This window comes from Phaenicophaeus curvirostris, chromosome 1 (assembly GCF_032191515.1).
Source record: "Phaenicophaeus curvirostris isolate KB17595 chromosome 1, BPBGC_Pcur_1.0, whole genome shotgun sequence".
NCBI lineage: Eukaryota > Metazoa > Chordata > Aves > Cuculiformes > Cuculidae > Phaenicophaeus > Phaenicophaeus curvirostris.
This window is the reverse complement of record NC_091392.1, coordinates 80399490-80411977: the sequence shown is the minus strand read 5'-3', so window position 1 is coordinate 80411977 and position 12488 is coordinate 80399490. Positions and strand designations below refer to the sequence as shown.

At 41.3% G+C, this 12488-nt stretch overlaps 1 protein-coding gene across 2 annotated transcripts in view; it reads right to left on the bottom strand.

Annotated features, from left to right (window-relative positions):
* LRP6 (LDL receptor related protein 6) overlaps nucleotides 1-12488 on the bottom strand; it is a 704489-nt gene that overhangs the window by 626900 nt on the left and 65101 nt on the right. For both annotated transcript variants that reach the window (XR_011337960.1, XM_069863528.1), the window contains exons 4-5: nucleotides 10547-10743; nucleotides 9684-9815 (exon numbers count right to left, since the gene is read on the bottom strand). Coding sequence is in view for 1 of the 2 variants with exons in the window: in XM_069863528.1 (XP_069719629.1) it covers nucleotides 9684-9815; nucleotides 10547-10743 (329 nt within the window). In the remaining variant the exon portion in view is untranslated. The remainder of the gene's footprint in view (nucleotides 1-9683; nucleotides 9816-10546; nucleotides 10744-12488) is intronic.

Genomic DNA, 12488 nt, shown 5'->3' with positions numbered 1-12488 from the left:
GACTATGCTGCTATTTTATGCAAATCAACAGATGGCCTGCAGCCTCTTGGATGAAAAATTAATTATATAAATAATTTAATGACTGTTTGCCGTTGTTGGTATAGGGCTTCTCCTGTATTTGTGGAGAACCAACTTATTGAATACATGAAGATAAATAACAGTGTGTCTTATAAAGTCAGTTTGAGCTGAAGCATACCAACGCCTTGCTGGCTTTTAGGTCAAAAGCCAGAATCACAATAAATAACTAAACACAGCTTGCACTGTGGAAGATGTTTTCACGCAGAGGAACACAAGCTGTTTAACAGTACACGTGCTGGGCAACTGATCAATAACAGATGTACTTATTGTCTATACTAATTCATTCTCATTTCATTTTCTATTCAATGTCACTAGATTTCAGGGTAATGAAGGATAAACAACCACCACACCCCATTCCAATTAAATTGGCTTATCAGTTTGGAGTCTCAGGGAGATAAGAGCAGCTCAGGCCTCAGGGAAGCCTGAGCTAAGGTGAAAAAATGTGCATCCTAAATGCAGGGAAAGTGCACTGCAATGGCTCTCCTCATACGGTGAGGGGAAAGGGACTGATATAGGTATGAGGACAGAAGGGGGAGGATCAAAGGAGGGACCAGAGAAGGTTTAGGAAAATATATGCATCAAGATTGCAGTGAAAAAGACACATCATCAAGCTACATTCTGTCCACAACTTGATCTTGTAGAGGTATAAATAAGGGCTTGAAGACTAAAAGAGGAACACCTAAAGCAAGTAGATCATTGATGAAAAAAAAAAATTTGGTGTCTGAGGACAAATGTATTTTTTAAAAACTCAGTAACTGTTGGTGCTAGATGAAACCTCACGGTATTCCAAAATCTGGAGAGATGCCAAAGCAGCCATTGCTTCATTTACAGCAAGTTGAAGACATTAAAAACACCTAAGACACTTCCACAGTGCTGCAAGAAACAGCACCCTTCAACAACTGAAGTTGAGAACATCATTACGAGTGCTCCTGATTGGTAGTCCAGAATAGATTAAGATCAGTTTATGGATCATCTGTCCTAAAACACCTCATGTTCAGAAACACATGTAAACACTACTCAATTGTTCTTCTAGAGAATAACTCTTAGGCATTAATATCGGGAAGGAGGAACCTGTAATTACGTGTCTATGCATCCTTCAAAATAATGTAAAGCATGGGACACAGTAAGTGGAAAAAAGGCATATTACTGAGAATTTTTTATAATTACAAAAGCAACGAATCTTGTCACAGCAGTCTACATGTACATCTGTATTTATCGCTACTAAATATATCTAAGAATTCAGCATCAAGATCCAAGCATTCAGCTGCATTATGGTCATATAAAGCATTAATATGTAACTAACCCCAACTACTTAGATTCAAGTAAGAAAGAAACCTCCAGCACTTTCCTTCCAACCTCATGGTCATTTATCCAACTTTCATTTTAAACAAAACTATGAAAATTATATTTAAAATCACAAACAATAACACCTTTTTTTCTTTATTTAGTAAAATAAAGGTTGAGTAAACATACTAATCTCAAATTTCTAAACAGTTAGAAAGCTATATGTAGGCTACCATATACTGAGAAAATGTAAGCCATAATTTAAAAATAATCTGCATGCTCTAGCTGAAATTAACAGCCATTCTGAAGAACCAATGCCAGGTCCTCAGAAAGACTCAACTGAGTACAGCCATGCCTTTGCTGACACTCACCCTTGAAACTGACCAACGGTCCTTCCAATTCCTCTCAAAAAGGTCTCATTTCAACAGCTTCAGTATCATTTTGGGTTGCAATGCTGTTGTTTGGTCAAACAATGCACTGCATCTAAGCTTCAACTCAACTCTTGGAAACGACTGGTTTTCAGCAAACCCATATTTCAGCCTGAATCCCCGAGCTAAGAATTTCATAGCTTTTATCTGAGGGCTTTGCTAAAATTCCAGCCCCCACCAAAACACCACCCCTCACCCCTCCAATCAAGCAATAAAAAGTTTAAGGCTTACTTTAAAACTATCACCCACTCATCTGCAAACCAACACCTCATCTGCTGAGTGAGATCACCAGTCCTTCTGTTCAGGAAAAAAACTTCATTGCAGAGAAGCATGTCACCCTCAAAGCAGGTAGGAAAAAAGATCACCCTGAATGCCTTCAGGCTCGTCCTGACAATAGCAAAAATAGCAAACGCAAGAGCTGGGCACATTTACGGAACTGATCCCATTACCACTTTGATAGCAGTCAAGGACAAAAAGTCGTTCTCAAAACCAAAACAATTTGCTCTCGTGACAAATATCAGCTGTACAAAGTTTACCTGTCCAGGCACTAATCACCACTCAGTCAGAAGACTGCTCAAGGTACTCAAGTCTGCAAGGACATAAGAGATTTAGTGCATTTCTGTTTCAAAGACCAGTCATGATGCAACAGCTAACATCTGAATGTAGGATGCCCAGACTTCTTCACTCTGCCTCTCCATGAGGAACCGTGCCTCTAATGAGTGTGATGGAGCAAACCAGGGGTACAGAATAGTATTTCAAAAAAAGAATGAAAAGGCAGGTAAAGATAATGCAGGTTGCATGCCAGCACAACTTGTTCCAATTTATCACCACTCACTGGGAGGGTGGAATGAGCCATGGGTAATAGTTTTAAAACACCTCAATGCACAACTGGCTCAAATGCTTTCAAAAGATGCAGACCTCAGCAAGCATAGGCAGTTTTCCCTCTAGACACCTTGAACTGCACATGTAAGAATCAAGTGGCCTAGACCAACAAACAATGGACTTAGGAGCAGAATTTTATCGCTCACACTGCTGACTTCCCTCCAGCTACTGGCAATCTCCACTGCACTCAACATAAACGTGGCTGTAGACACAAGTGCATCTTGAATACAGTGCTGGGTTTGAGGGCACAGACCTTCAGCTACGCCAGGCTGTATGCTCACAGCCTTCAAACCACTCTGTGCAAAGGTCACATGAAAAAACTTGCGCACAGAGTAAGCATATGGCTGTCCCGTATTTAAAGTCAGGTCCTTCTCCTCACCCCGACCTGCGGATCTCCCACACAATCCTAAGCTATTTTAGCAACCCATAACTTACTTCTTTTTAAAAAACCCTCCCAAACTATTTAAATTGGGGACTAAGTTCAAGATTCTCTCTAAACATGCCTTAAGTCAGGGTAGTCAGGATAGCTAGCAATTTTTCTAATATCAAGTCCCTTACTTAAGATGTCTAAATATGTATATAAAAGCTTTACTCCTGACTCTTAACTTTGAGAGCTTTAGCCTACTTTTATTAAGTACTTTGAAAGCCGGGATTACAAGCTCACAGATGATGCATTACATTAGTCCTGGAACTAATACTTTCCTCAAAACATCACTACTAAAAAATAAATATAATTTAAAGCTATGTGCTAGCTGAAGTCAAGGGAAGGCAGAGAAAAGGAGAAACAGAGCAAGCATGCAGATACAAGCAATAGCAGAGTTCTAAAGTCCGATGTCTAACGCTAACCTTGACAATTAGTTACATCTTATCTGTAAGCTACTGAACTTTAAGCGGCCCATAGTTGCCGAAGCTGGTACAGCTACACTACCACATGCTCAGGAACTCATATATAAGAAGCACTAGATCTAGAACATGTAGAATGCATTCTCTGTATCTGAGAAAACAAGATTATTAATACATGCTCAACAGAATTACCACATATTTGACAAAAATATTTCTTTCTTAGATGTCTTACCCCAATTGTAAAGTTGCTATTGTCAGAGAGCCCCTCATACTATGACACAAACAAAAGGTTTTTTCACCCAGACAAGCTCAACCTTTAAACTACAAAGGCAAAACTCCATGTATCTGTAAATTAATCCTGTATTTCTCCTTTCCTGTACATAAATGAAAGAATTAGGGTTAAATTAACATCTTAATCTGTGCAGCCAAACCAGGATTTAGCCTTAGGGCAGTAATCAGAAATTTGCACTTCCATGCACCCATGGGCAAAATAAAGACACTTTTCCTGGAAAATAATGGAATGCTAAAAGCAAGGCTGAAACGGAAGTCTGAAACAGTGCTTTTTCTTCATGAGGAAACTTGCATCTCCTTGCTCAGCTCAAGTTATCATTGGTTTTCTCAGTACAATCATACATCCATATTGGTAGTAGCAGATGCAGGGGAGAAAGTAAAATTCACTACAGGCAAAGACAGAAGCTGGGCACATGGACAGAGATCAAGCACTAATAAGAATGTAACTCCAATGACAAACTCATAAGACAAACCTAAATTTTCTTATAAAAATGACTATAAAATAGGTTATTTAAACATAGTTATACAACTGTTTTGTTTTGTAGGGGCAACAGAAATTAAGACATGAACAACCAGCTAGTATTACCAGTTATTAGAAAATTAGCTACTTCTATTTCCAGTAATCACCCTTCTCTGAAACAATACGGAAAAGTGTTTCTAAATTGAAGGTGGGGAGGCGTATATTATATTCATAGCTCTCACAAGAAATGGAAAAACAACTTTTCTAACGTGTGATGAAAAAAGAACCTACAAAAAATCCGAGAAACTAAAACTGGGAGAAAGGAGAGGGGAAAAAAAGACTTCCTATAAACCAAGATTATTCAAAAATGCTCGGTTGTCATGGAAACTGCTCAGGGAGGGTCAGCCAGCCTCACCTTTGGCTGCAAGGATCATCTGTCAATGCCAAAGCACTGCAAACACCACAAGCATACTCAAAATTCACCCGTCAAAAATCTTTCCAGTCCAGGCCAGTGCTCTCATCACCACAGCACGAAATGAAGTTTTCTCCTCAAAGAGGCTCCTTTCAGCATGAAACAATTTGGTTTAGGAACCAGTGTGATTTTAGCCTACTGCTAGAAAACAGAACAGTCTTACAGAAGAGAAACTTCACCTCATTTTTCACCTTTCTTCACCTACAAGTCATTTCCCCTCCTTCCTTTCCCAATGTTGTTCTAATTGCAAATGGAGATTTAATCACTTGGTGTGTCAGTCTGTTGTAGCACAGTAGATATAGACTGAAGTCATCCAAAATAGAAATGTTCAGTTCTCAGGGTTCAGTTCTACTTTCACAGCAGATAAACAGGCAAGTACAAAGAGAAAAAAAAAAACAACCCAAGAGACCAGAACCATCTCCCCCACTCTGTACCCATGAAAGAAAATAAATTTACTTCCCCAGTGTCACTGAACAGCCTAAGAAAGGAAGTGAACACACAAACACATCTGGATTTACATCTCAAAATCTGGTCTGTGGCTATTCTGGCTCTGTCTGACTGTCATGCCCTCCACCCTTCCCAGAATCAATAGTGGCAGCCTTCGCAACTAGGAGAAGAAATTCCAGTGAATCTCTGCCTTGAAGAGTTCCTGGAAAGTTACAGGTCACTCACAAAAGGCTTAAGCCTACCAATCCACACCTCTCTTCACTGAGAGGAGTGAAAAGGGAGTCAAAAATATTTCATTATTTTGGGGTAAGCTCAACTCCAAACGCTGAATGTGAAGCTCCTTCACACTCCTCCCAGAAGTTTCCCCTGCACAGCGATCACTGAAGTTAAGTGAAAACAATGGATCCGATGCGTAGGTTGTTTCACCTGGGTTATGTGCTAACTCGTTTCAAAGTCCAAGAAGCAGTGCTATGCAATACTCACTGACCTAAATAAACACAGACTCAATTTTCTGCCTGCTTTCCCCTCTGTTTTTCTTCTTAAGAAGGGAGGGGGAGACTGTTTTGGAAAGAATGGTAGTTAAAAACGCAATACTATATTGATAAATAAGTGTTCTTTTTGCATTCCAACAGACTAGATGCTGTAATAAAATGGTTAACAAAATCTCTGTTACAATGGGAGCTACATTTTGTAACTCAAATATACTTTGAGGTTGACTGGAAACATACAATTGTGAAAGGAGCAACAGCTATGAATTCTGAGATATAAGGAGCGGCTGCAAACGTGAACTGACAATTTTGAGGATCTCTGCATAAGAAGTTGAAGTTCTTTTAATAATGTTTTGGGGTTGGTTTTTTTTAATACCATTCCTCTATCTGTCTTTGGTAATTTACTTTCATACAAGCAGACACAGCCAGTGGGATTGAGGGCACACTCAATGATACCACATTGTGAGGAGCAGTTGACATGCTGGAGGGAACGGATGCCATCCAGAGGGACCCCCACAAGCTCAAGAAGTGTGCCTGAACAAACCTCGTGAAGTTCAACAAGGCCAAGTGCAAGGTCCTGCACCTGGGTCAGGGAAATCTTAAACACAATTACAGGCTGGACAATGAATGGATTGAGAGCAGCCGTGAAGAGAAGGACTTGGGGGTGCTGGTGGATGAGAAGCTCAACATGAGCCAGCAATGTGTGCTTGCAGCCCAGAAAGCCAATACAATACTGGGCTGCATCAAAAGAAGTGTGACCAGCAGGGCAAGGGAGGCGATTGTCCCCCTCTGCTCTCGTGAACCTTGACCTGAAGTAGTGCATTCAGTTCTGGAGTCCTCAGCACAGGAAAGTCATGGATCTGTTAGAGCGAGTCCAAAGGAGGCTACAAAGATAATCAGAGGGCTGGATCACCTCCCAAGCCTTTGACACAGTTTCTCACAGCGTTCTGCTTGAGAAACTGGCAGCCTCTGGCCTGGACAGGCGCACACTCTCCTGGGTGGAAAACTGGTTGGATGGCCGGGCCCAGAGAGTGGTGGGAAATGGTGTGAAATCCAGCTGGAGGCCAGTGACAAGTGGGGTTCCCCAGGGCTCAGTGCTGGGTCCAGCCCTGTTCAATGCCTTCATCAATGATCTGGATGAAGGCATCGAGTGCACCCTTAGCAAGTTTGCGGACGACACTAAGCTGGGTGGAAGTGTCGATCTGATGGAGACTATGGAGGCTCTCCAAAGGGATCTGAACAGGCTGGACTGCTGGGCAGAGTCCAATGGCATGAGGTTTAACAAGGCCAAATGCCGGGTCCTGCACTTGGGGCACAACAACCCTATGCAGTGCTACAGACTAGGAGAAGTCTGTCTAGAAAGCTGCCTGGAGGAGAGGGACCTGGGGGTGTTGGTTGACAGCCGACTGAATATGAGCCAGCAGTGTGCCCAGGTGGCCAAGAAGGCCAATGGCATCTTGGCTTGTATCAGAAACGGCGTGACCAGCAGGTCCAGGGAGGTTATCCTCCCTCTGTACTCGGCACTGGTGAGACTGCTCCTCAAATCCTGTGTTCAGTTCTGGGCCCCTCACCATAAGAAGGATGTTGAGGCTCTGGAGCGAGTCCAGAGAAGAGCAACAAAGCTGGTGAAGGGGCTGGAGAACAGGCTGGGGTTGTTTAGCCTGGAGAAGAGGAGGCTGAGGGGAGACCTCATTGCTCTCTACAACTACCTGAAAGGACGTTGTAGAGAGGAGGGTGCTGGCCTCTTCTCCCACGTGACAGGGGACAGGACAAGAGGGAATGGCCTCAAGCTCCGCCAGGGGAGGTTTAGGCTAGACGTTAGGAAAAAATTCTTTACAGAAAGGGTCATTGGGCACTGGAACAGGCTGCCCAGGGAGGTGGTTGAGTCATCTTCCCTGGAGGTGTTTAAGGCACGGGTGGATGAGGTGCTGAGGGATATGGTTTAGTGTTTGATGGGAACGGTTGGACTCGATGATCCGGTGGGTCTCTTCCAACCTGGTTATTCTGTGATTCTGTGATATGAGTACAGGGTGAGAGAGCTGGGATTGTTCAGCCTAGAGAAGGCTCTGGGGAGATCTTATAGCAGCCTTTCAGTACCTAAAGGGGGCTACAGGAAAGTTGGGGAGGGGCTCTTTATCATGGAGTGCAGGGACAGGATGAGGGGGAACAGTTTTAAGCTGAAAGAGGGGAGATTTGGAGTAGATATTAGGGAGAAATTTTTTACTGTAGGGGTGAGTGAGGCACTGATTGCCCAGAGAAGTCACAGATGCACCACCCTGTGATGAGGCTGGATAAGGCTTCGGGCAACGTAACCTAGTGAAAGGTGTCCCTGCCCACGGCAGGAGGGTTGGAATTGCATGATCTTTAAGGTCCCTTCCAACCCAAATCATTCTATGATTCGATTCTATAAATTAGAAAGGTGTCGTTCAGCGCTTCAGCACAGGGCAGTTAACCCGCACAGCAGATTGTCTCCCTGAGGACATGGGGTTGAACACGAGCAGGGAAGTAGGTAGCTAAGTGACACAACTACCTGTTCCTTGGAAACCAGCATGCAGGGAATAAAAAGATTAAGGACCTCTTGCCTGAAGCCCCTGGCCCTTTTCTGATCAGCAATAAGTCAAAGGGAAGCAATTTTTTTCTCTGGATCCATCCAGTGCTTGTTCCAGCTGTTGTTCTCAATTCTTCAGCCTCTGCTGCCTTTCTGCCTCTGCTTGGCAGGTGACCAAACCTTCATCACTTCCCATCCCCACATGGACTTTTTGTGCAGCTCTGCTTTTAGAAACACACCTAGATTTCCTAACAATTTCTTTAGCTATCTACTGCCACAAAGGAGTTAATCTGTGCCCATCAAGTACTTTTAAAAAAGCATGTGAATTTCTGTCACGTTCTGCCTAAACATGGCTAACCCGGAGAAGTACTATTGCTTTTCATTGTAGTGGCAGAAATGGGAGAAAAATCTCTTGTGCATGTTTTGGTAAATTCTTACAATCCTGCAAGGCTCAGGAGCTGCTTTGGAGCTTCTCACATAGAAGCAGCAATTTATTTTAGCAAGGCTCACACAGACACAAATAGCCACACAAAAATAATCAGCAGAAAGTATGAAAGAGCATGAAATTAAATAAAACACTGAACAGCAACTGACAAGCCTAGAAAAAGTTAAAATATAAAACTACAGTTTAACAAAAATTATTGATGTATATATTTTACTCAGCCTATTTACAGTAAATTCTGCTGTATTTTTCTGCTTCTTCCTCCATTTACCTGCATAAAGGATGGTTATTTATAAGTGAGGTAATTATCTTCCAGTGTTTATTTTGATCCTGTTAATGCACTACAGCAATCACAGCACAACATCACAAGACCTGTACTTACAAAATATAACAACCGAAAATCACACACACTAGCCCACACTGAGACACTCACTACAAGCCGATTGGCGTGAGCCCTAGCAGCCCCAAGTCTTGATCGCATCTTGGACTTTAAGGCTGAAACATTCTCAACACCTCTAAAACCCACACCATTCTTCTTAGTTCCTGTGTGCATACGTAGGTGCCTAACTTTATGCATTTGAACTGAAAGAATCCAGGTATCTATGCATATAATAAACCAACATCACTTTTTTTTAAAAAAAAAAGAACTGCTTTCATTGTACAATCCTATTATCCAAACACTAATTAATGAAAAACAACATTAGAAACATTGCAGAGACAAAAGAGTAGGTAAGTATCATTTTCTTTAAGAAAAGGGAACAAATGAGCCCCCCAAAATCTTGCAGAGAGTTACTGACAGAGACAGAATTACAACCTAAATTTTATAACTGGAGGTAACCTGCTTTTCAGCCATGAGGCTCTTATTTGAAAAGTAGAGGGCATTTTCCAATCCCATCTGCATTGTAAAAGCATGCAGATGCCCTCCTATTATGCATTATATAGTGAAGCTGAAAGAACCCCTTTTCCCTCCAAAATCTATTTTGCGCTTAATCTAAAAGGATTTTTAAAAACAAAGCCTACCATCTTTGCAGGTCTTTCCATTTTCAAGAAGTTTCACACCAGTAGGGCATGCACACTGATAAGAGGGCTTGGTAGGAGACATCAAACACAAGTGGGAGCAGCCACCATTATTAATTCCACATGGGTTTGTAGCTGTTAAACATAAATCACACAGATTAATACTCCTGATAACGAATGACCTCATCTCATGTGTTAAGACACATACAGCGTCCGAGTGGTAGAATTGATGGCAGCAACATAGATTAAAGAAGAAAATGATAAACACAGAACAAGGAAAAATTAACTCCAAGTGTTGAGTAGTGAGGTATTTATGGTACGAAAATGCATGGAGATGCTGTATGTTTCCTTTCTTGTGGAAGCAGCACTTAGCTCTAAACAAGAGCCTTGTTTCAGCTCTGCCCTTCTCATTTTCACAAACTGTTCAGCATGTCAGTGCTGACTATATAGTATGTTGTATATACAAAACTAAAATGCAAACACAGTAAATTAACACAATGGTTAAAACAGCAGTTATTAGAGTGCCAGTCTTGTTTAATATCATCTGCCAAATTAACACTACTTTCCATTCAGGAACTACTACTTGGAAAACACAAAAATACTATGTTGCCTAAAGTTATGGCACATGAAAAGGAATAGGACAACAGGATAAATGTAGCAGGCAGAAAAACAGATGGTTTTTTGCACTTAAAAAAAAACAATGTAGAGAATATTTGGTTTCTCTTTGGCTCTTTTCCTAATCTCTGCATTGGAAAAACTGCATCATGACGTGAATGAAGCCACCCACTGCCATACAGAAAGATTAATTAAGAATTTTGCAAATCAGTTCCAACTTGCAGTTAAAAAAAGAAAGCAAGACAGCTTACCATTTGGCTGCCGCTTTTGGCTGAAAGCATGGATATCCATGGGAGAGAAGATGTTGGAATGTATTTCACGCAGGTCCTCCCCAGAGTACTTGCTACAGGCCAAGATTGAATGCGTGTTCCAGTCAGTCCAGTACAACGTGTCCCCAAACAGTGTCAAAGCAAAAGGATGTGGAAGGGAGCCTTTAACCACCGCTTGCCTAATAGAGTACAGGGAAGAAAATGAATTCTCAAATACACTTAGTGCTACAGTTCTGCTTGAACATAGCTTTTGTGAAAATAAGTTTCACACTGCAAATACTGTTGAACAAAACCTTCTGTTTAGCTGTAGGAAATAAACATAGTGCACTGAGTTCAGCGAATTATGTGGGGAAACAACATAGGAGTCCTATTTCCAGGCTGCCAACTGATGCTGAGAGGGCCGAGAGATGTCAACTGAAATCCTTACTTAGGTCTGTGGCTATTTCTTAGCACCCATTTAACAACAACTGCAGGGCTCTACGTCACCATATGCAATTGGGAAAAACACCAGCTGATTTTGTACAAGTCTGACTGCTACCTGCTGATTTGTGGTCTTCATCATTACCAGCCTCAGCAGATTTCAAACCAAGACAGGATTTGATCAATTAGCAGTTCATCCATCCCTTCCAGTTTCACTCTTTTGAGCCATCAGAAAAATACTCCAATGGCAAAAAGTTTCACTATAAAGAAATCCTTAAAAGTTACTTTTCATGGTTCATTATTATGATAATTATTAAGCTATTGTTTTTATTATAAGGAGTGCCATTAAACAGAATTCTACTGATCTTCTGCCACAGCAATGGTATCATTTCTGTGCAAACTGGGTCACCGCCTGTCTCCAGGTTCATAAACAAAATTAAAGAGTATACCCATATATTTTATGTATATATACAAACACATGCTCATTAGCCATCACAAAAATGCAGCACAAACATTACTGAAGACAGTTTTTCCAGGTTCTTGTGATGTAGAAACTAATTACCTGTACCCAGGTTCCTCAGAACTGGAATTAATTCTTATAGATATTTTATTCAGAATCATGGAAAAACTTAGCATGGAGAGGACCCTGGAAGTCATCTGGACCAACAACCTGCTCAAAACAGGGCCACACAATTATCATTTACACAAGTGCTTCTTCCAATCTTCTTAACTGTGTGGGTGTACATGTGTTCACATGTACCCAAGCTGCCACTGAACAGTGAGGATGAACATCCCCCTCCCAGTGTGAAAGAATAAGGGACTAACGCACACCACTACTCCTTCAAGGATAGGGTACACTATGAACACCAGCCTCCCAGTTTTCCTCTTCCAAGGAAGGGAGTAATTATCTGTATATTTAAGAGAAAACACCCCCACACTGCATGCATCATTTTTGCACAGAGGTGAGTAACTGAAGTGGTCTAGCACGGGACAAAAACATTCTTATTTTCCAAGTATTTTCTGTTAAAATATAACAGAAGAGTATATTAAAGCAAGAAACTTGAAGGTGCCTTCTGCCAATGATACTGAGTACAAAGAGACTGCAGTCATTACTGCTCTTTCACCTTAGCTTCTGGAAAAAAATGCATTATCTTTAAAGCTTCTATTTTGTTCTGCTCCCAAGAAAAACACATACGTTCCTTTACTTGTCACTCTAGTGTTCCAATTCTACACTACACAAAATTTTCTATTTCTTGATATTTTGCACTCAAAAGTAGGACATACTATCTTTTCTTTCTTATCTCTATCTCAAGTCAGGTATGTATTTGCTTCTAATTAAATGCACCAACTAAGCAGCTTACAAAAGACTACTGTAATACAATTTATAGCTGAAACCTACCAGTCAAACAGTGAAGCCAGAATGGCACAATATGCTCCTGCATCACGGATAATGACATGCTAATTCTGTAAACATTTTTACCAACCCCATCCCCAAACTCTAAAT